Here is a 15088-nt window from a genome sequence, read left to right as displayed (position 1 = left end):
GAATCCTGAAGAACTACATATCCCGTCATGTTGCGCAGTTGGGCTTTTCCATGTTTGTCTCTCGGCCCCACCCACCTTGGAGGCTGGTTTAAGGAAAGTCTGGTTTGAGTGAGCGAATAGCCGTTCGGGCTGTCAATCATCGACCAACAGGGAGAAGGAAAGAGACTGGAACTGTGGAAGGTCGGGGGAAATCGAAAATCCCAGGTGTAATCAAACCACACAAAACTTGCAGTGAAAGTAACTACCGAAAGAAGTAGAAAACGGTCTTGGAAGAGTGGGTTTTACTCTGAGAGAAGACACAAACAACCTGCACCTTGAATTTAGAACTTGGCGAGTTTGATTGCTTGCAGTTTGTTTGGAAAGAGAACACAGTAACAACTCATTCCTGGAGAAAGACGATCCCCGAGAGAGAAAGAACTAAGAACACACCGAACTGCGCACACTGAAAAAGTGAAAAATAAAGTTTACCATCGGTTCTAGCGTTGGCAAAAGTGGTTGTATTGACTTTGAGTGAAATTGATTATTATTCCATTAGGATTGAAGCTACTGCCCTAGAAAGCAGGGGTGTTGGTATCTCTGTCTGTAGCCTACCATCACCGTAGTCCAGATAGAGACAGTTTATATTCTGTGTTCTTCAATGTCGATAGACACTTGACGTACATTTATTGGCTTACATCTATACATTTTTTGCTTTTTGTTGAACAAACAAACGAGTCAACTCAAGGAAAAAAGAGCGAGAACATGAGCGGAGGAGATGTCGTGTATTCGGGGTGGCTGAGAAAGTCTCCGCCTGAGAAAAAGTTGAGACGTTACGTAAGTAAAAACTATATGAAGGTCTAACACACATACTCTTTTTTTGGAGTGCAGACTTCTAATGTTTGGTTCTAAGGGAAAACAGTAAAACGTAAAGATAACGATTTTTTGGTAATTACGAAGTCTGCTGGAATGGCTAAACATACCCTGCTGTTTTGTGGTGTTTGTCTTACTCATGTCTGTTGTCATAAATGTTGCGTTTCTGTATTGTGACAATTACTTACATTGTTAATGCTGCATAACAGACTGTATAGTTTTTTTCTCTTTGTAGTAATGTGTGTTTTAAACACGGCGTATATATTTGACATAAAACAGTGCTGCTGGCATATCTCGGCAGTTCAACAAGGCAACGATTACATTTCGTTAAAGGTGGAAAACAAAGCCGATCCTATACATGTTTCTGTTATTTTTTTGTTATACGTTTTAAATGAGTGAGTGGAAGAGTTACTAATGGGGTAAATTATATGCAGTCCTTAACGTGTTGGTTTCTTAAGAGGTAGAACTGTACTGTAGTTAAGGAAAAATGTGCTGTAGTTTTGGTTTCAATGTTACAGCCGTTGTGTGTTTGGGAAACATGAAGGCTGAAGTTTTAACTATATAAACACCGAACGCAGGCACATATAGGGACAAATTGTTAAGAACTTTAATTAAAGCAGATGAAGACTACACGATTTGACATCTTGGTAAGACTCAATATGAGGGGAGGGGTAGCACAAATCTCGCATGCAACGAAATGTCAGCTTGCAGAAAACTAACTTTTTTTTACGTTTTAAACCCAAATATGTTGTATATCTTTATTTTATTTCAGTTGTAAAAAGGATCATACCTGCTACAGTAGCCCAAAGCACAGAAACCTTCCACATATGCGGTGACACACGTTTTGCCACCCATAAATGCACCAGAGTACCATTTCCCTCAGTCAGTCGTTCAGGTGTTAATATAGCAAAATAACTTGCTTTCAAGATGTGTGCATACTGAGCTAACCTTAAACACGGTGCACACACCTTCTTTTTTTTCCTTCTCTGAATTGTATTGCACCTTTTTCAATAGTACATTTTGAAGATAAAATAAGTTATAACAGATTTCTTATTTTAAAGTATTACTTGAAATGTTTAAAGATAACTGATAATTATTTACAGTACCAATACTGTTTGTTTTTATACAGTAGGCTTTAATTTATTTAACAATTTCAGAATACCAAATGCGTTTAACATCTGGTCGCTTAGCCAAAGGGGTGTATAGCCCTTTGATTTTGTTTACTGAAATGGAATGTTGTTATAGGAACTCTCTTCACTGCACTAGTGTCTGAGCTGCAGTTGAAAAGCTTGTTGCTAGTTGGTATGTTTCATTGCAGTGATTTGCTTCCCTTATTGGTACACTTGACCCGTCTTGAAATATTAAAAACAACTTAGTGTGCAGAAATTTACTCTCTTGAAAACAGTTTTCTTTTTCTTTTTTTTTTTTACCACTTCCTCAATACTGATCTTGTTACACAAGATTTAAAACTAAAGCAAACTTAAGCTTGTTGCAAAACATATTGTAAAATAATAATTTGCCTTTACTGTGTTTTGAAAATGTGAAGGGCCCCTTTTAATGTAATAACCTGATAAATTCCAAGACTTTATTTCCTGTTTGGTTTGTACCTGGCTACAGGAAGTGAAATGTTAGCACTGTAATCCATTAGCTTGTTCGGAAAATATAATTATATTATATATAAAAAAAATATATTATAAGTTATGATCCATAATGTCTGATGGATTCCCTAGTTTGTCTATTATTTAATCTAGATGATTGTAGGTTTTAGTTTATTAATGTATTATTGTGATGAAGCACTCCAGTTTGGTGTAAAATGGGTACAGTATTTGATATGCAGGTATACAGCATATGGCAGTCCTACTATGGCCAATTTATAAGCATGTAAGTACTTCTCATTTCAGATCAGTCCCTCTAAACTTTTCCCTAATCAGACCTTCACCAGCCACCCGCAGTATTATTCATTTGATTTGGTCTCCAGTGCACATAGTGTTGCAGTGCTCAAGTGAGTCTGCTCAGTGCTCCCTCACTACTGCACTTGGGGAAGAGGGGGAAGGGGGTGGGGCAGTTTGGCTCATGGATAGCAAAAGGAATTACAACCTAATCCCAGTTTGAACTTGACACATTACAATGTGATCTTTGTGCATTAGTTCCAAAAAAAGAAATGTAGAAGCAGTACATGCACTGAAAGGGAGAATCTCAGTTGGGTTACAATGAGTAGGAATAAAAATATTGCAAACATATTTCTACAGGGTTCTGCTTTTATAGTATCAATTGTGAAGTACGGCTCTCATCTGAAAGTGCTTTTTTATTCCCCAGCTAAGACGTGGCATTGCGTATTTTGCTACGTAGAGGCATTTGTTTTGGACATGCTGTATCTTCAGGATTGTGGAGACACACACAGTTTTATAACTCAGCAGTATTTGAAAAATGTAGCCAAGTGATATTTTCCACTCCTGACTCTGATCGCCCCACGTAAAGTTTCTGGCGGTCACTTGTGTAACATTCTCACAGCTGATTGCTGCTGTCTCTTGTGTGTGTCATATTGTTGCAGTTGTGGTAGTTTTTATATTTCTCTGTTCATATATATTAACTGATGGATTGCACCCTAACACTGAATTGTCTTCAGTTCCATTTTGTTTTGCCACACACTTCTTTCTAATCTAATCTGTATGTAGCACAGAGGCAGCAACGGGAAATAATGAGATTAGTGCAAAGGTCACTTTTAAGGAAAAGTCTGTTCTAACGAATAACTGTGAGCAGCCCCAAATAATACACTGTACAGCCTTATATAAGTTATTGGTTGTCTGCTGCCTTTTAAAGGCATTACTGCTGTTGAAATGCCATTGTTCATGCTGTTCAGTCATTGGGTAATATTTTATTTTGCAAGGCAAATCTGTGTGATTCTATCTTCTATCACTCCATGTACTCACTTCCTATAACTGCACTAGATAAGAACATAAGAAAGTTTACAAACAAGAGGAGTCCATTCGGCCTATCTTGTTCTTTTGGTTGTTAATAGCTTATTGATCCCAGAATCTCATCAAGCAGCTTCTTGAAGGATCCCAGGGTGTCAGCTTCAAAACTTGAGTTGGTTCCAGACGCTCAATTCTCTGTGTAAAAAAATAAATAAATAAATAAATAAAAAAGTGCCTCCTATTTTCTGTTCTGAATGCCCCTTTATCTAATCTCAATTTGTGACCCCTGGTCCTTGTTTCTTTTTAAAGGTCAAAAAAGTCCCTTTGATTGACACTGTCAATACCTTTTTGAATTTTGAATGCTTGAATTAGGTCGCCGCGTAGTCTTTTTTGTTCAAGACTGAATAGATTCAATTCTTTTAGCCTGTCTGCATATGACATGCCTTTTAAACCCGGAATAATTCTGGTCGCTCTTCTCTGCACTCTTTCTAGAGCAGCAATATCCTTTTTGTAGTGAGGTGACTAGAACTGAACACAATATTCAAGATGAGGTTTTACGCATTGTACAGTTTTAACATTACTTAAATTCAATAAATTAAATTCAATAAAAAAAAAAAAAAAAAAATAGTTGTACCGTGTGTTTTCAGGAAAATTAATAGACTTATCTTTTAGTTAAGTTTTTTTTTTTAATGTGTATAACTCATCTCGAGAGGGAGGACATACACATCGAGACGAGTTATACACATACACTCACTAGAGCTTCGGGCTTTCTTTGTTTTCTTCCAATGGGCACACACACTAATATTTTAACCAATGAAAATCCAGCCTCACTCAAAACTGCTTCAGCCAATAATATTGCAGTTTATTTGAAGGGCGTTAAAACCAAAAACCGCCAAAATGACTGCTGCGGGGCTTCTAGTGTTTTAAACCTCACTCCATTTAGAAAAACGTCCTCGATCACACATGTATCAGCAGAGGAAGTTGAATTGATCACAACGAGCGATCATATCCCATATATGCAAAAAAAACACACTGGAAAAAAGCACCACTCTACAGCAAGCAGTTTTCAGAAATCCTGCTACGATGTCAACACGAAATGTGCTGCCTGTAAGTGTAAAAAAGGGTAATAAATGATGGACTGAATGGGCTAACACTGCTCTAAAACACAGAGGAATTATGAGGCACACAGATATAGAGAACATTTCTGAATTCCTAAAAAACTAATTTCTTGCAGGAAATCTGTGCTGACTGACCCTTACTCACAAGTGCTTTTTACTGCATGTAATTCATTATCTTAATATTTTGCCAGAAGACATGCATTTTTTTTTGTTTTGTTTCAAAGAATAGATGTAAAGAAATGTTTTAAAGCTGTAAAATGTAAAGGGCACTATATTACTTTTATTCTGTATGTCATAGAACGCTACAGAAAACAGACTAATTTATATATTTAAAAAGAAAAAAAAAAGTTTTTTCTAAGATTGTTTATGCAAAAACCAATGAGGTATGTCTTTGCCAAAGTTCACAATACAAAATTCAGTGTACAGTGATCTTTTTCAGACAAAAATTAGTTAAGAACAAATGTGTAAATAGATATTGGTCTTGTTAAAATGCATGACCCTGAAATTTGACCTTTTACCTTGTTTTGGTCTTAGAATGCATATAAAATGACCCAATCTTAATTAATTAGTAATTTACTTTTCTTATCTTAACAATAAATAGTGAGAAAAAAAAAAAATCTTATTTTTAAACCTTAACTGTCTCAGTTGGTGGTAAGCAGTACAGTGTGCTTTGAAAGCTACAGCAAAGCACACTATGATCAAAAGGATAACAAGCTGGCTTTCCAGAGATTCTTGGGCAGGACCCTTTTTTTTCTTTTCTTCTGCTGGTGGGAAATAACTTGTTCATTCAGTGTGCATCCTTAAGCTGTAGAGGGAGTATCCAGTTTTAAAATGCACCTAAATACTTGATGTTACTGAACCCATGATAATGCCTTTCTTTATTCTGCTATTTCTATAACTGACCTGTACAGGGTCTGTCGTCTCAGTTTTCTCACTCACCAGTGCACTGTCCTGGATGTCTGTCTTCACTTGGCCTGATTTGACACCGTTCAACATCCTTGTAGTACAGATACCCGGATTGTAGCACTGTGGAAGTATTTTTCCCTGTGCAAATCACACATTAATAAAAAAGCTGTCAGTTGACCGGTCTCTGTTTTTGAAATCAAACTGATTGCGTTTTTATGAAAGGAGTGCTGATAAATGTTTTAATATCCATTTTACTACCTTTAGGTTAGAATCCTGGATTTAGCAGGTTGTTTAATTTATTATTATTTCCTCTTTGATTGCAAAAAGATATTAATAGCTCAAGGCATTAAGAAGTTGTTTCAATGACGTCACGACCACATGTCATGGCAGAAGTCCACTTCCAAGAAAATATTTTAAACCCAAAATTCAAGCCCCACTAAATAGCTGAGATTTGTAAAACACTGTGTTTATGTACAGAGGTGAATTTCCAATTAATTGCCTTTTTAAGTATGTTGAAAAAACAACTTTAACAACTTTTTTCTACTTGTGCCTGGAAAACAACACAGATTCCATGTCTGTCATTTATGGAAGGACACACACCTTGTAATTTAAGATGTGTACCATTCTTTCAAAGCATTAATAAAAGGAGATACAGTTTAGTGACTGAACTATGTTGCCACTAATTGTGATGATAGAGCGGTCAGTATATGGTCAGTGTATATGTATGTATGAGTATTATACTGTGTGTGCGTGTGTGTGTGATTGTGACAAAGTGCCCGCCCCTGTGTATATTATCTGTTATATGTTGTGTGTGGTGTGTTAAATGTTGGTGTATAGTCATTGGTACATGGGATATAAACGGGTGTGTGTAACACGAGTGTTCAAAATGTATATTTGTATTTAGGCACAAGGATTGAACAGCACTTCACGTGCAAGTAAAAAGTAATAATGTGAGCACGTGGAATTGGACTTTATTAATTCACGTGCAGTTGTACCGGGACTCCAATTGAATGATTGATTAGCAATCAAGTCTTGGTACAGCTGCATAAAAGCAGCATGTTTTCACCCACTCTGGGTTGTGTGTTTGGTGAGTGGAGAACGGGATTGGAGACGGAGGTAAAGAGAAGAATAATAATAGTAATAATTGTTAAAAGAAGCCCACCGTGTTTTGTCTGTTTGGTCCGTTTTGTTTGTCTGTTTATTTTGGCTACCAGTGCTGTGTCCTGTGTTTTTTCTGTTTAATACAACCGTTTATTTTCTGTCTGTTCTGTTCACTCATTAAATGCTGAGTGAAGCCATTCGCTCAGCTCAACCAAACTCCACCTCTCTGTTTATTTTCCTGTTTCTGGTATGACGCCATCCACTCCGGCCGTCTTTGTGACAGTGATATATATATATATATATATATATATATATATATATATATATATATATATACACACAATATATGTTTTATTACCGGACTACAGGCCTGTTGTCCAGGACAACAAGATTGCTGTTATAACTTTGCCCGTTTAGAATCAATTAAATATATATAAAAGGGGATACAAACAAAGACAACGATTTTTTGTGAGACCCATATAAAGATCTCTCGGTGCATTCAAAGACTCTTGACCTAACGTCTTCAGATCGTGGATGCGTTTGTAAAATTTGTTCACAAAAATGTAGGGTCGGGATAGTTAAGACTAACCGATAACACCTTTTCGACTAGAAGCTAAACCAATGTTACGTGGCTTCGTAGAGCTTCTTGCAATGCAGACTAATCTTTTACACTTCAGGTATCATTTCAGTTTTTTGTAAATTAGCAAATAAGTGATACTGCTTTCTTAATACATGAACATAATATTTAAATGCAGCAATCTAATAAAGTTACAACAACAAAAGAACACCATAGTCACCTAAAGTATTGTCGGATTAGAAAGAATCGTGTTGTGAAATTTATAAAATTAGTCTGCTTTGTGGTCAAGCGTCTATTTGTTGGGATGTGTAAAAAATAAATAAATTAAAAAAAGGTGAAGTTTACAGTTTAGAAGCATTTCAAAACAAACTTTCCCATGCAAAAAATTATTTAGTGTTGCTAAACCTAGTTTGCCGTTAACCATATTTTGTTTAGATTTAAACGCTAGGTTATATTAACTTGCTGGCAAGAACATAATCTGTGTTGTTCCTTCTAAAAGTTACTGAGAATGTACGTCTCTGAAAAAATACAGGATAATGATGCAGAGATCAAAAGTAACCTGCTTGTTAATGTATTTTATACATATTTTGTATTAAGTCAGTCCCTACTGTAGCTGCCTGTCTTGAGTGAAACTAATAATATTTAACATTACTAACACTGTCACGTGCCGCTGTTTCAGAAAAAAAAGTGTGTGTGTGTGTATGTATGATATGTATATCTATATATATCATCAATTCAATATGCAGGTTGAAACACAATCATTAACTGAAACAGAAACAGCTGTGTAGGAGCAATAAAACTGGGTGAGGAACAGCCAAACTCAGCTAACAAGGTGAGGTTGCTGAAGACAGTTTACTGTCAAAAGTCATACACCATGGCAAGACTGAGCACAGCAACAAGACACAAGGTAGTTATACTGCATCAGCAAGGTCTCTCCCAAGCAGAAATTTCAAGGCAGACAGGGGTTTCCAGATGTGCTGTCCAAGCTCTTTTGAAGAACCACAAAGAAACGGGCAACGTTGAGGAATAGTAGACGCAGTGGTTGGCCAAGGAAACTTACTGCAGCAGATGAAAGACACATCATGCTTACTTCCCTTCGCAATTGGAAGATGTCCAGCAATGCCATCAGCTCAGAATTGGCAGAAAACAGTGGGACCCGGGTACACCCATCTACTGTCTGGAGAAGTCTGGTCAGAAATGGCCTTCATGGAAGATTTGCGGCCAAAAAGCCATACCTCCGACATGGAAACAAGGCCAAGCGACTCAACTATGCATGAAAACACAGGAACTGGGGTGCAGAAAAATGGCAGCATGTGCATGTGAGTCAAAATTTGAAATATTTGGCTGTAACAGAAGGCAGTTTGTTCACCGAAGGGCTGGAGAGCGGTACACGAATGAGTGTCTGCAGGCAACAGTGAAGCATGGTGGAGGTTCCATGCAAGTTTGGGGCTGCATTTCTGCAAATGGAGTTGGGGATTTGGTCAGAATTAATGGTCTCCTCAATGCTGAGAAGTACAGGCAGATACTTATCCATCATGCAATACCATCAGGGAGGCATCTGATTGGCCCCAAATTTATTCTGCAGCATGACAATGACCCCAAACATACAGTGAAAGTCATTAAGAACTATCTTCAGCGTAAAGAAGAACAAGGAGTCCTGGAAGTGATGGTATGGCCCCCACAGAGCCCTGATCTCAACATCATCGAGTCTGTCTGGGATTACATGAAGAGAGAGAAGCAACTGAGGCTGCCTAAATCCACAGAAGAACTGTGGTTAGTTCTCCAAGATGTTTGGGCCAACCTACCTGCCGAGTTCCTTCAAAAACTGTGTGCAAGTGTACCTAGAAGAACTGATGCTGTTTTGAAGGCAAAGGGTGGTCACACCAAATATGGATTTGATTTAGATTTTTCTTCTGTTCACTCACTTTGCATTTAGTTAATTGATAAATATAATCTATTAACATGTCTATTTTTGAAAGCATTCTTACTTTACAGCATTTTTTCACACCTGCCTAAAACTTTTGCACAGTACTGTGTGTGTGTGTGTGTGTGTGTGTGTGTGTGTGTGTGTGTATAGTATATATATATATATATATATATATATATATATATATATACACACACACACACACACACACACACTGAGTATACGAAACATTAGGAACAACTGCTCTTTCCATGAAATAGACTGACAAGGTGAATCCAGGTGAAAGCTATGATCCCTTATTGATATAACCTGTTAAATCCACTTCAATCAGTGTAGATGAAGGGGAGACAGGTTAAACAAGGATTTTCAAACCTTGGCATAATTGAGACATGGATTTTGTATGTGTGCCATTCTGAGGGTAAATGGGCAAGACAAAAGATTTAAGTGCCTTTGAACGGGGTATGGTAGTAGGTGCCAGATGCGCTGGTTTGATTGTGTCAAGAACTGCAACGCTACTGGGTTTTTCACGCTCAGCAGTTTCCTGTGTGTACCAAGGATGGTCCACCACCCAAAGGACATCCAGCCAACGTCAGGCCAGTGGTCAAAAACGGCTCATTGATGAAAGAGGCCAAAGGAGGCTGACACAAATTGTGCAGAGCACAGATGGGCTACAGTTAGTCAACTCACAGTCCAGTACAACATTTGTGCTGAAAGACCCATAAAAGAATGCATAACTTGTCATACCTTGACAAGAATGGGGTATGGCAGCCGACGACCTAACAGAGTTCCACTTCTTTCAGCAAAACACAAGAAACTATGGTTGCAGTGGGCTAAGGAACAAAAACACTGGACACTGGAGGATTGGAAAAACATTGCCTGGTCTGATGAATCCTGGTTCCTGCTGTTTCACGCTGATGGGAGGACTAGGGTATGGAGAAAACCACATGAGTACATGCATCCATCATGCCGTGTGTCAACATTGCAGACCGGTGATGGTGGTGTGATGTTGTGGGGTGTGTTTTCATGGCACACATTGAGCCTCTTGATAAAAGTGAAACAACATTTGAATGCCACAGGATATCTGAACATCACTGGCATTCAGGTGCATCCCTTAATGGCAGCAGTGTATCCATCTGCTAACGGATTTTTTCAGCAGGATAATGCCCCATCCACAAGGCTAGGATTGTCCAGGAATGGTTCCACGAACATGACAGTGAATTCAGTTTACTGCAGTGGCCTGCCCAGTCACCAGATCTCAGTCCAATTGAGCATCTGTGGGATGAGATGGAACGAGCTATTCGGAGTAGAGATCCACTACCAGCCAACTTGACACAACTATGGGAAGTATTGGAGTCAACATGGGCCAGCATCCCTGTGGAACGCTTTCGACACCTTGTAGAATCCATGCGCCGACGAATTGAGGCTGTTCTGAGGGCAAAAGGGGGAGCAACTCAATATTAAGAAGGTGTTCCTAATGTTTTGTACACTCTGTGTGTGTGTGTGTGTGTGTATATGTTACCTTTTTGTTTTGAAGCAATGCACTATTCGCAACCTTTTTCATTTGATTGCTGTCTTAGTTTAAATACAGCAGGATTGTAGCTTGACGTATGTCATCCAATGAAACTTTGCAGGTTGTCAGAATAGTTTGTCACCAGTAGAATGCAAAATTATTGTACATTTTTAATTCATTTTGGACACCCGCAAAATGTTCACTTGCTTAACAATATCCTTTGGACAGTTTTTATTTATTTATTTATTTATTTATTTATTTTTTATTTAAAAAAAAAAATGTATGTACTGTTTTGTTAATTTACCACTGGACGTTTGTCAGATTTTAAGCAAAACAAGGCAAAGGCTAATGACGGCTGGAATAAGAAAATTGGAGTGTGCTATATTTAAATGCCAGTGTATTTATCAAATGTGTCTTAAAACATCATGATTTGTTTGAATGAGTTTTTTATACAACTCTCCAGTAAAATATTACTTATTGTTCTTTTAAACTATAGGTGTGAGGGAATTATAATTTTTTTTTTTTTTTAAGCATTTTAACTCTATGATAATTGATAATTGTCATTAGAAATTGCACGATAATCGATGTCAACATCAGGGTTCGATTTACAACACTAATATATCATTCTGTCTCATTCACACTAATATTTATCTGTCTGTCTGTCTCTATCTATCTAGCTATCTATATCTATCTGTCTATCTATATCTACCTACCAACCGACCGTGGTTTGCAGAAGTATTCACCCCCTACCAATGTCACATTTTGTTGAATTATAAAAAATGTATTCACAGTTTTTCAAACACACTTTTTATTCAAAGCTTTAGTGGTTAAACTGAACACTGTTATATGAGGAGGAGGTTAAATGTCAGCAAAACATGCAAATAAATGTACTGGTTGCATAAGAATTCAATCCCTTAAGTCAGTACTTGCTGAAGCACCTTTTACAGCAATTACTGCTATGAGTTTTTGGATATGTCTCTACTAGCTTTGCACAGTAGGATTGTGACATTTTTGCCCATTCTTCACCAGAAAATTGCTCCAGTTCAGATAAGTTTGTTGGGGATCGTCAATGGACTGCAATCTTCAAGTCTCACCATAAATGTTCGATTCGATTCAAGTCAGGACTTTGACTGGGCCACTTAAGGACATTAATTCTCTTCTTGTTCAGCTACACCAGTGTGGCTTTGGCTTTGTGCTTCGGGTCATTGTCCTGCTGAAATGTGAATTTCCTCCCAAGTTTCAGAGTCTTGGCTGACTCAAACAGGTTTTCCTCAAGGATTCGCCTGTATTTTGTACCATCCATTATCCCCTCTATCCTGACAAGCTTCCCAGTCCCTGCTGAAGAGAAGCATCCCCATAATATGATGCTGCCACCACCATGCTTGACAGTTGGGATGGTGTTGACTGGGTGATGTGCAGTGTTGGGCTTATGCCAGATGTAATGCTTGGAATTTAGACCGATAAATTACATTTTTGTCTTGTCTGACCACAAAACCTTTTTCCGCATGTCTGCAGTATCCTCTACATGCTTTTTCGCAAACTCCATATGTGCTTTAAGATGAGGCTTTTTGAGCAATGGCTTCTTTCTTGCCACCCATCCATACAGGCCAGCTTTGTGTAGGGACTGGCTTATTGTTGCTGTGTGAACACTGACTCCCATCTCAGACACAGAACTTTGCAGATCTCTCAAGGTCATTGTTGGCTTCAGAGAGACATCCCAAACCAGTTTCCTGCTTGCCTGGCTGCTGAGTTTAGGAGGGCGACCTGAGCTGGGTAGTGTCTGGATGGTATGATGCATCTTTCACTTCTTAATGATGGACTTCACTGTGCTGAGAGGGGTAATCAGTGCCTTTGAAATGGTCTCTTACCTTTCCTGCTCTGTGCCTCTCTACCACTTTATCCTTGTGTTGTTTCGAAAGCTCCTTGGTCTTCCCGGTTGCTTTGTTGGATCACTATGTGAGTTGCAACTTGAAAGTTTTATATACCTAAGGGAAATTATCTACAAGTTAAGACTTTGAGTACACAGGCTGAAACTATTTCAGTAATTTTGTGACCTTTCAAACAAATCATTAACACCTGAGCCGATTTAGGGCCGCAGTAGCAAAGGGGTTGAATACTTATGCGTCCGAGATTAATCTGTTTTTCTCTGTAAATCTTACTTATTTATATTATATATGCATTTTTTAATTTTATCAGTGTGGAGTAGTTTGTGTAGATTCTACACGTAAAGTCTAATTTGAAAGCGTCTTGGAGTACACTCAGGTGCCAACAAAATTAGAAAACTTTGCAGGGGGGGGTGAATACTTCTGCAAACCACTGTGTGTATATATATAGGATATACTATATATATACATATACTTATATATACTATATATATAATATATATATATATATATATATATATATATATATATATATATATATATATATATATATATATATATATATATATAATATATATATTATATATATATCTAATATATAAATCTCTAAATCCTATTTAGGAATAGAACAGTAATAATAACCAGGTCAGAGACAAAACACAAATGGAGTCTATACATTAACTTAACCCAACCTTGAGCTGTGATGGATGCGGGTATTGGGGCGGGGGGGGGGGGGTTTGACTTCGCTGCATATTCAATATAAATTGATGAAACCTTGGTTAGCACTCATTTTCCAAGCCTGGTACTGCTTTTGCATTGCTTGAAATGTTGTACTGTGTTAGCTGTATGTAAGGTTCTCAAGGTTGCCAGGAAGTTTCTGGACACTGGTAGCAGTCACAGGCAAAATGTTGGTCTGTTTCCCTGATTTAAGGCATTAACATCTGTTGTCTTAAGTAATAGTTGCGGTTTTCAGTTAAATGTCCAGTTAGTAAAAGAACAATACAGAGTTCCAGTAATGAAGTCCTTTTGTTTTTTTTGTTTTTGTTGGGGAATCTGCTGTAGCATCTTCCAATAGACCCTAGAAGCATTATTCATCAGTGGTATCAGTGGCCTATGTGTTCACTTGAGCCAGATGACAAATAGCAGCTGCCTTTTGCACATGTGATATCCTGGTTGACTCCAGACTAGCAGATCACAGTACAGGGACGTTTACTACTCTGTGTTGTATTGTAACGTGATTCATAAATAAAAATTAATTAAATAAAAACATTACTGTTAACCATCAATGTAAATGACTGTACAGTACTGCAGAAAGTGGTGACAATATGGTGCCTGTAGCGCAGATATAGGTCACATGAACGGGATTGACCAATCGCATGTAGCCGTTTGCCGATCCAAAAAGATCAAAGGTTGGCCAAACTCGCACTATATATGGCTTTGTCTCACGCTGCCTTCTCACAACATTCTTATTGTGGTCAATAAGGGAACTGCAGCATTACAGACAGCAGTTGTGTAGAATGGATGTAAACACAGAGCACGAGAACATAGGGCCTTCCTATAAAGGAGGGAAGAGACTTGTTTAACAACGGTTATTTTGGTTTCATTATGTACACAATGCATTAGGTTTTTCCCTCCCATAGGTTTTCCCCTTTTTTTTTTAAGATTTCATTTCAGTGTACAGTATTACTGTTTTGTAATGGTTACATTCAATGTCCTTTTTCTTTTTTAGAAAACTTATTTCTTTTATAACAATCACTGGTGCTAATGGATCAAATGTAAAGCAAATAAATGTGTGTACAAATCAAAATAAATAAAAATCCAGCCAAGTCAGTGTAAATGTGATCTTTCCAGATACAGGTTGTTATTCAGAAGATTTGTTCTACAATAAAAACATGCAATATTGTGATTGATTCTGCAATTGTAAAGATCTGTAAGAACACAGACATCAGCTGTATTCGATGTTAAGCTTTGTTGTGAGGTTTGATTTGTTTATTTTGTTTTCTAGAGACAGTATTTAATAAGAGAATTTATCGTAACATGATGTACTGTGAGGACCCCAGTGCATTTTTTCTCTAACATATTGGAAAAGCAACAGGCTGCCTAATTTAACACTTTTGCAATGTTGCTTTTTTACACTGACATTTTTTAAAGATTAAAATTAGGTCATTGCTGTTTACTGCCATTATGAATTAAGCGTTGGACAAAGGGTGCTTTATTTGATTCTCACCGCCGCGATAAACAAGGTGTCTAAAGTAACCTCACACAAACAAGATATTTTTATTTAAGTAAGCTTAAAATAGGG

At 37.6% G+C, this 15088-nt stretch overlaps 1 protein-coding gene across 4 annotated transcripts in view; it reads left to right on the top strand.

Annotated features, from left to right (window-relative positions):
* The first annotated feature begins 137 nt into the window (after positions 1-137).
* Positions 138-15088, top strand: part of LOC121297028 (GRB2-associated-binding protein 1-like) — an 89968-nt gene continuing 75017 nt past the window's right edge. For 2 of the 4 annotated variants that reach the window (XM_041223048.1, XM_041223062.1), the window contains exon 1: positions 138-813. In XM_041223048.1, coding sequence (XP_041078982.1) covers positions 742-813 — 72 coding nt within the window. In that variant the 5' untranslated portion in view covers positions 138-741. The remainder of the gene's footprint in view (positions 814-15088) is intronic. The other 2 variants (XM_041223055.1, XM_041223044.1) reach the window with 1 other exon arrangement.

Source organism: Polyodon spathula, chromosome 2, assembly GCF_017654505.1.
Source record: "Polyodon spathula isolate WHYD16114869_AA chromosome 2, ASM1765450v1, whole genome shotgun sequence".
Lineage (NCBI taxonomy): Eukaryota > Metazoa > Chordata > Actinopteri > Acipenseriformes > Polyodontidae > Polyodon > Polyodon spathula.
The sequence above is the reverse complement of the archived record's forward strand: the minus strand, read 5'-3'. Positions and strand labels throughout refer to the sequence as shown.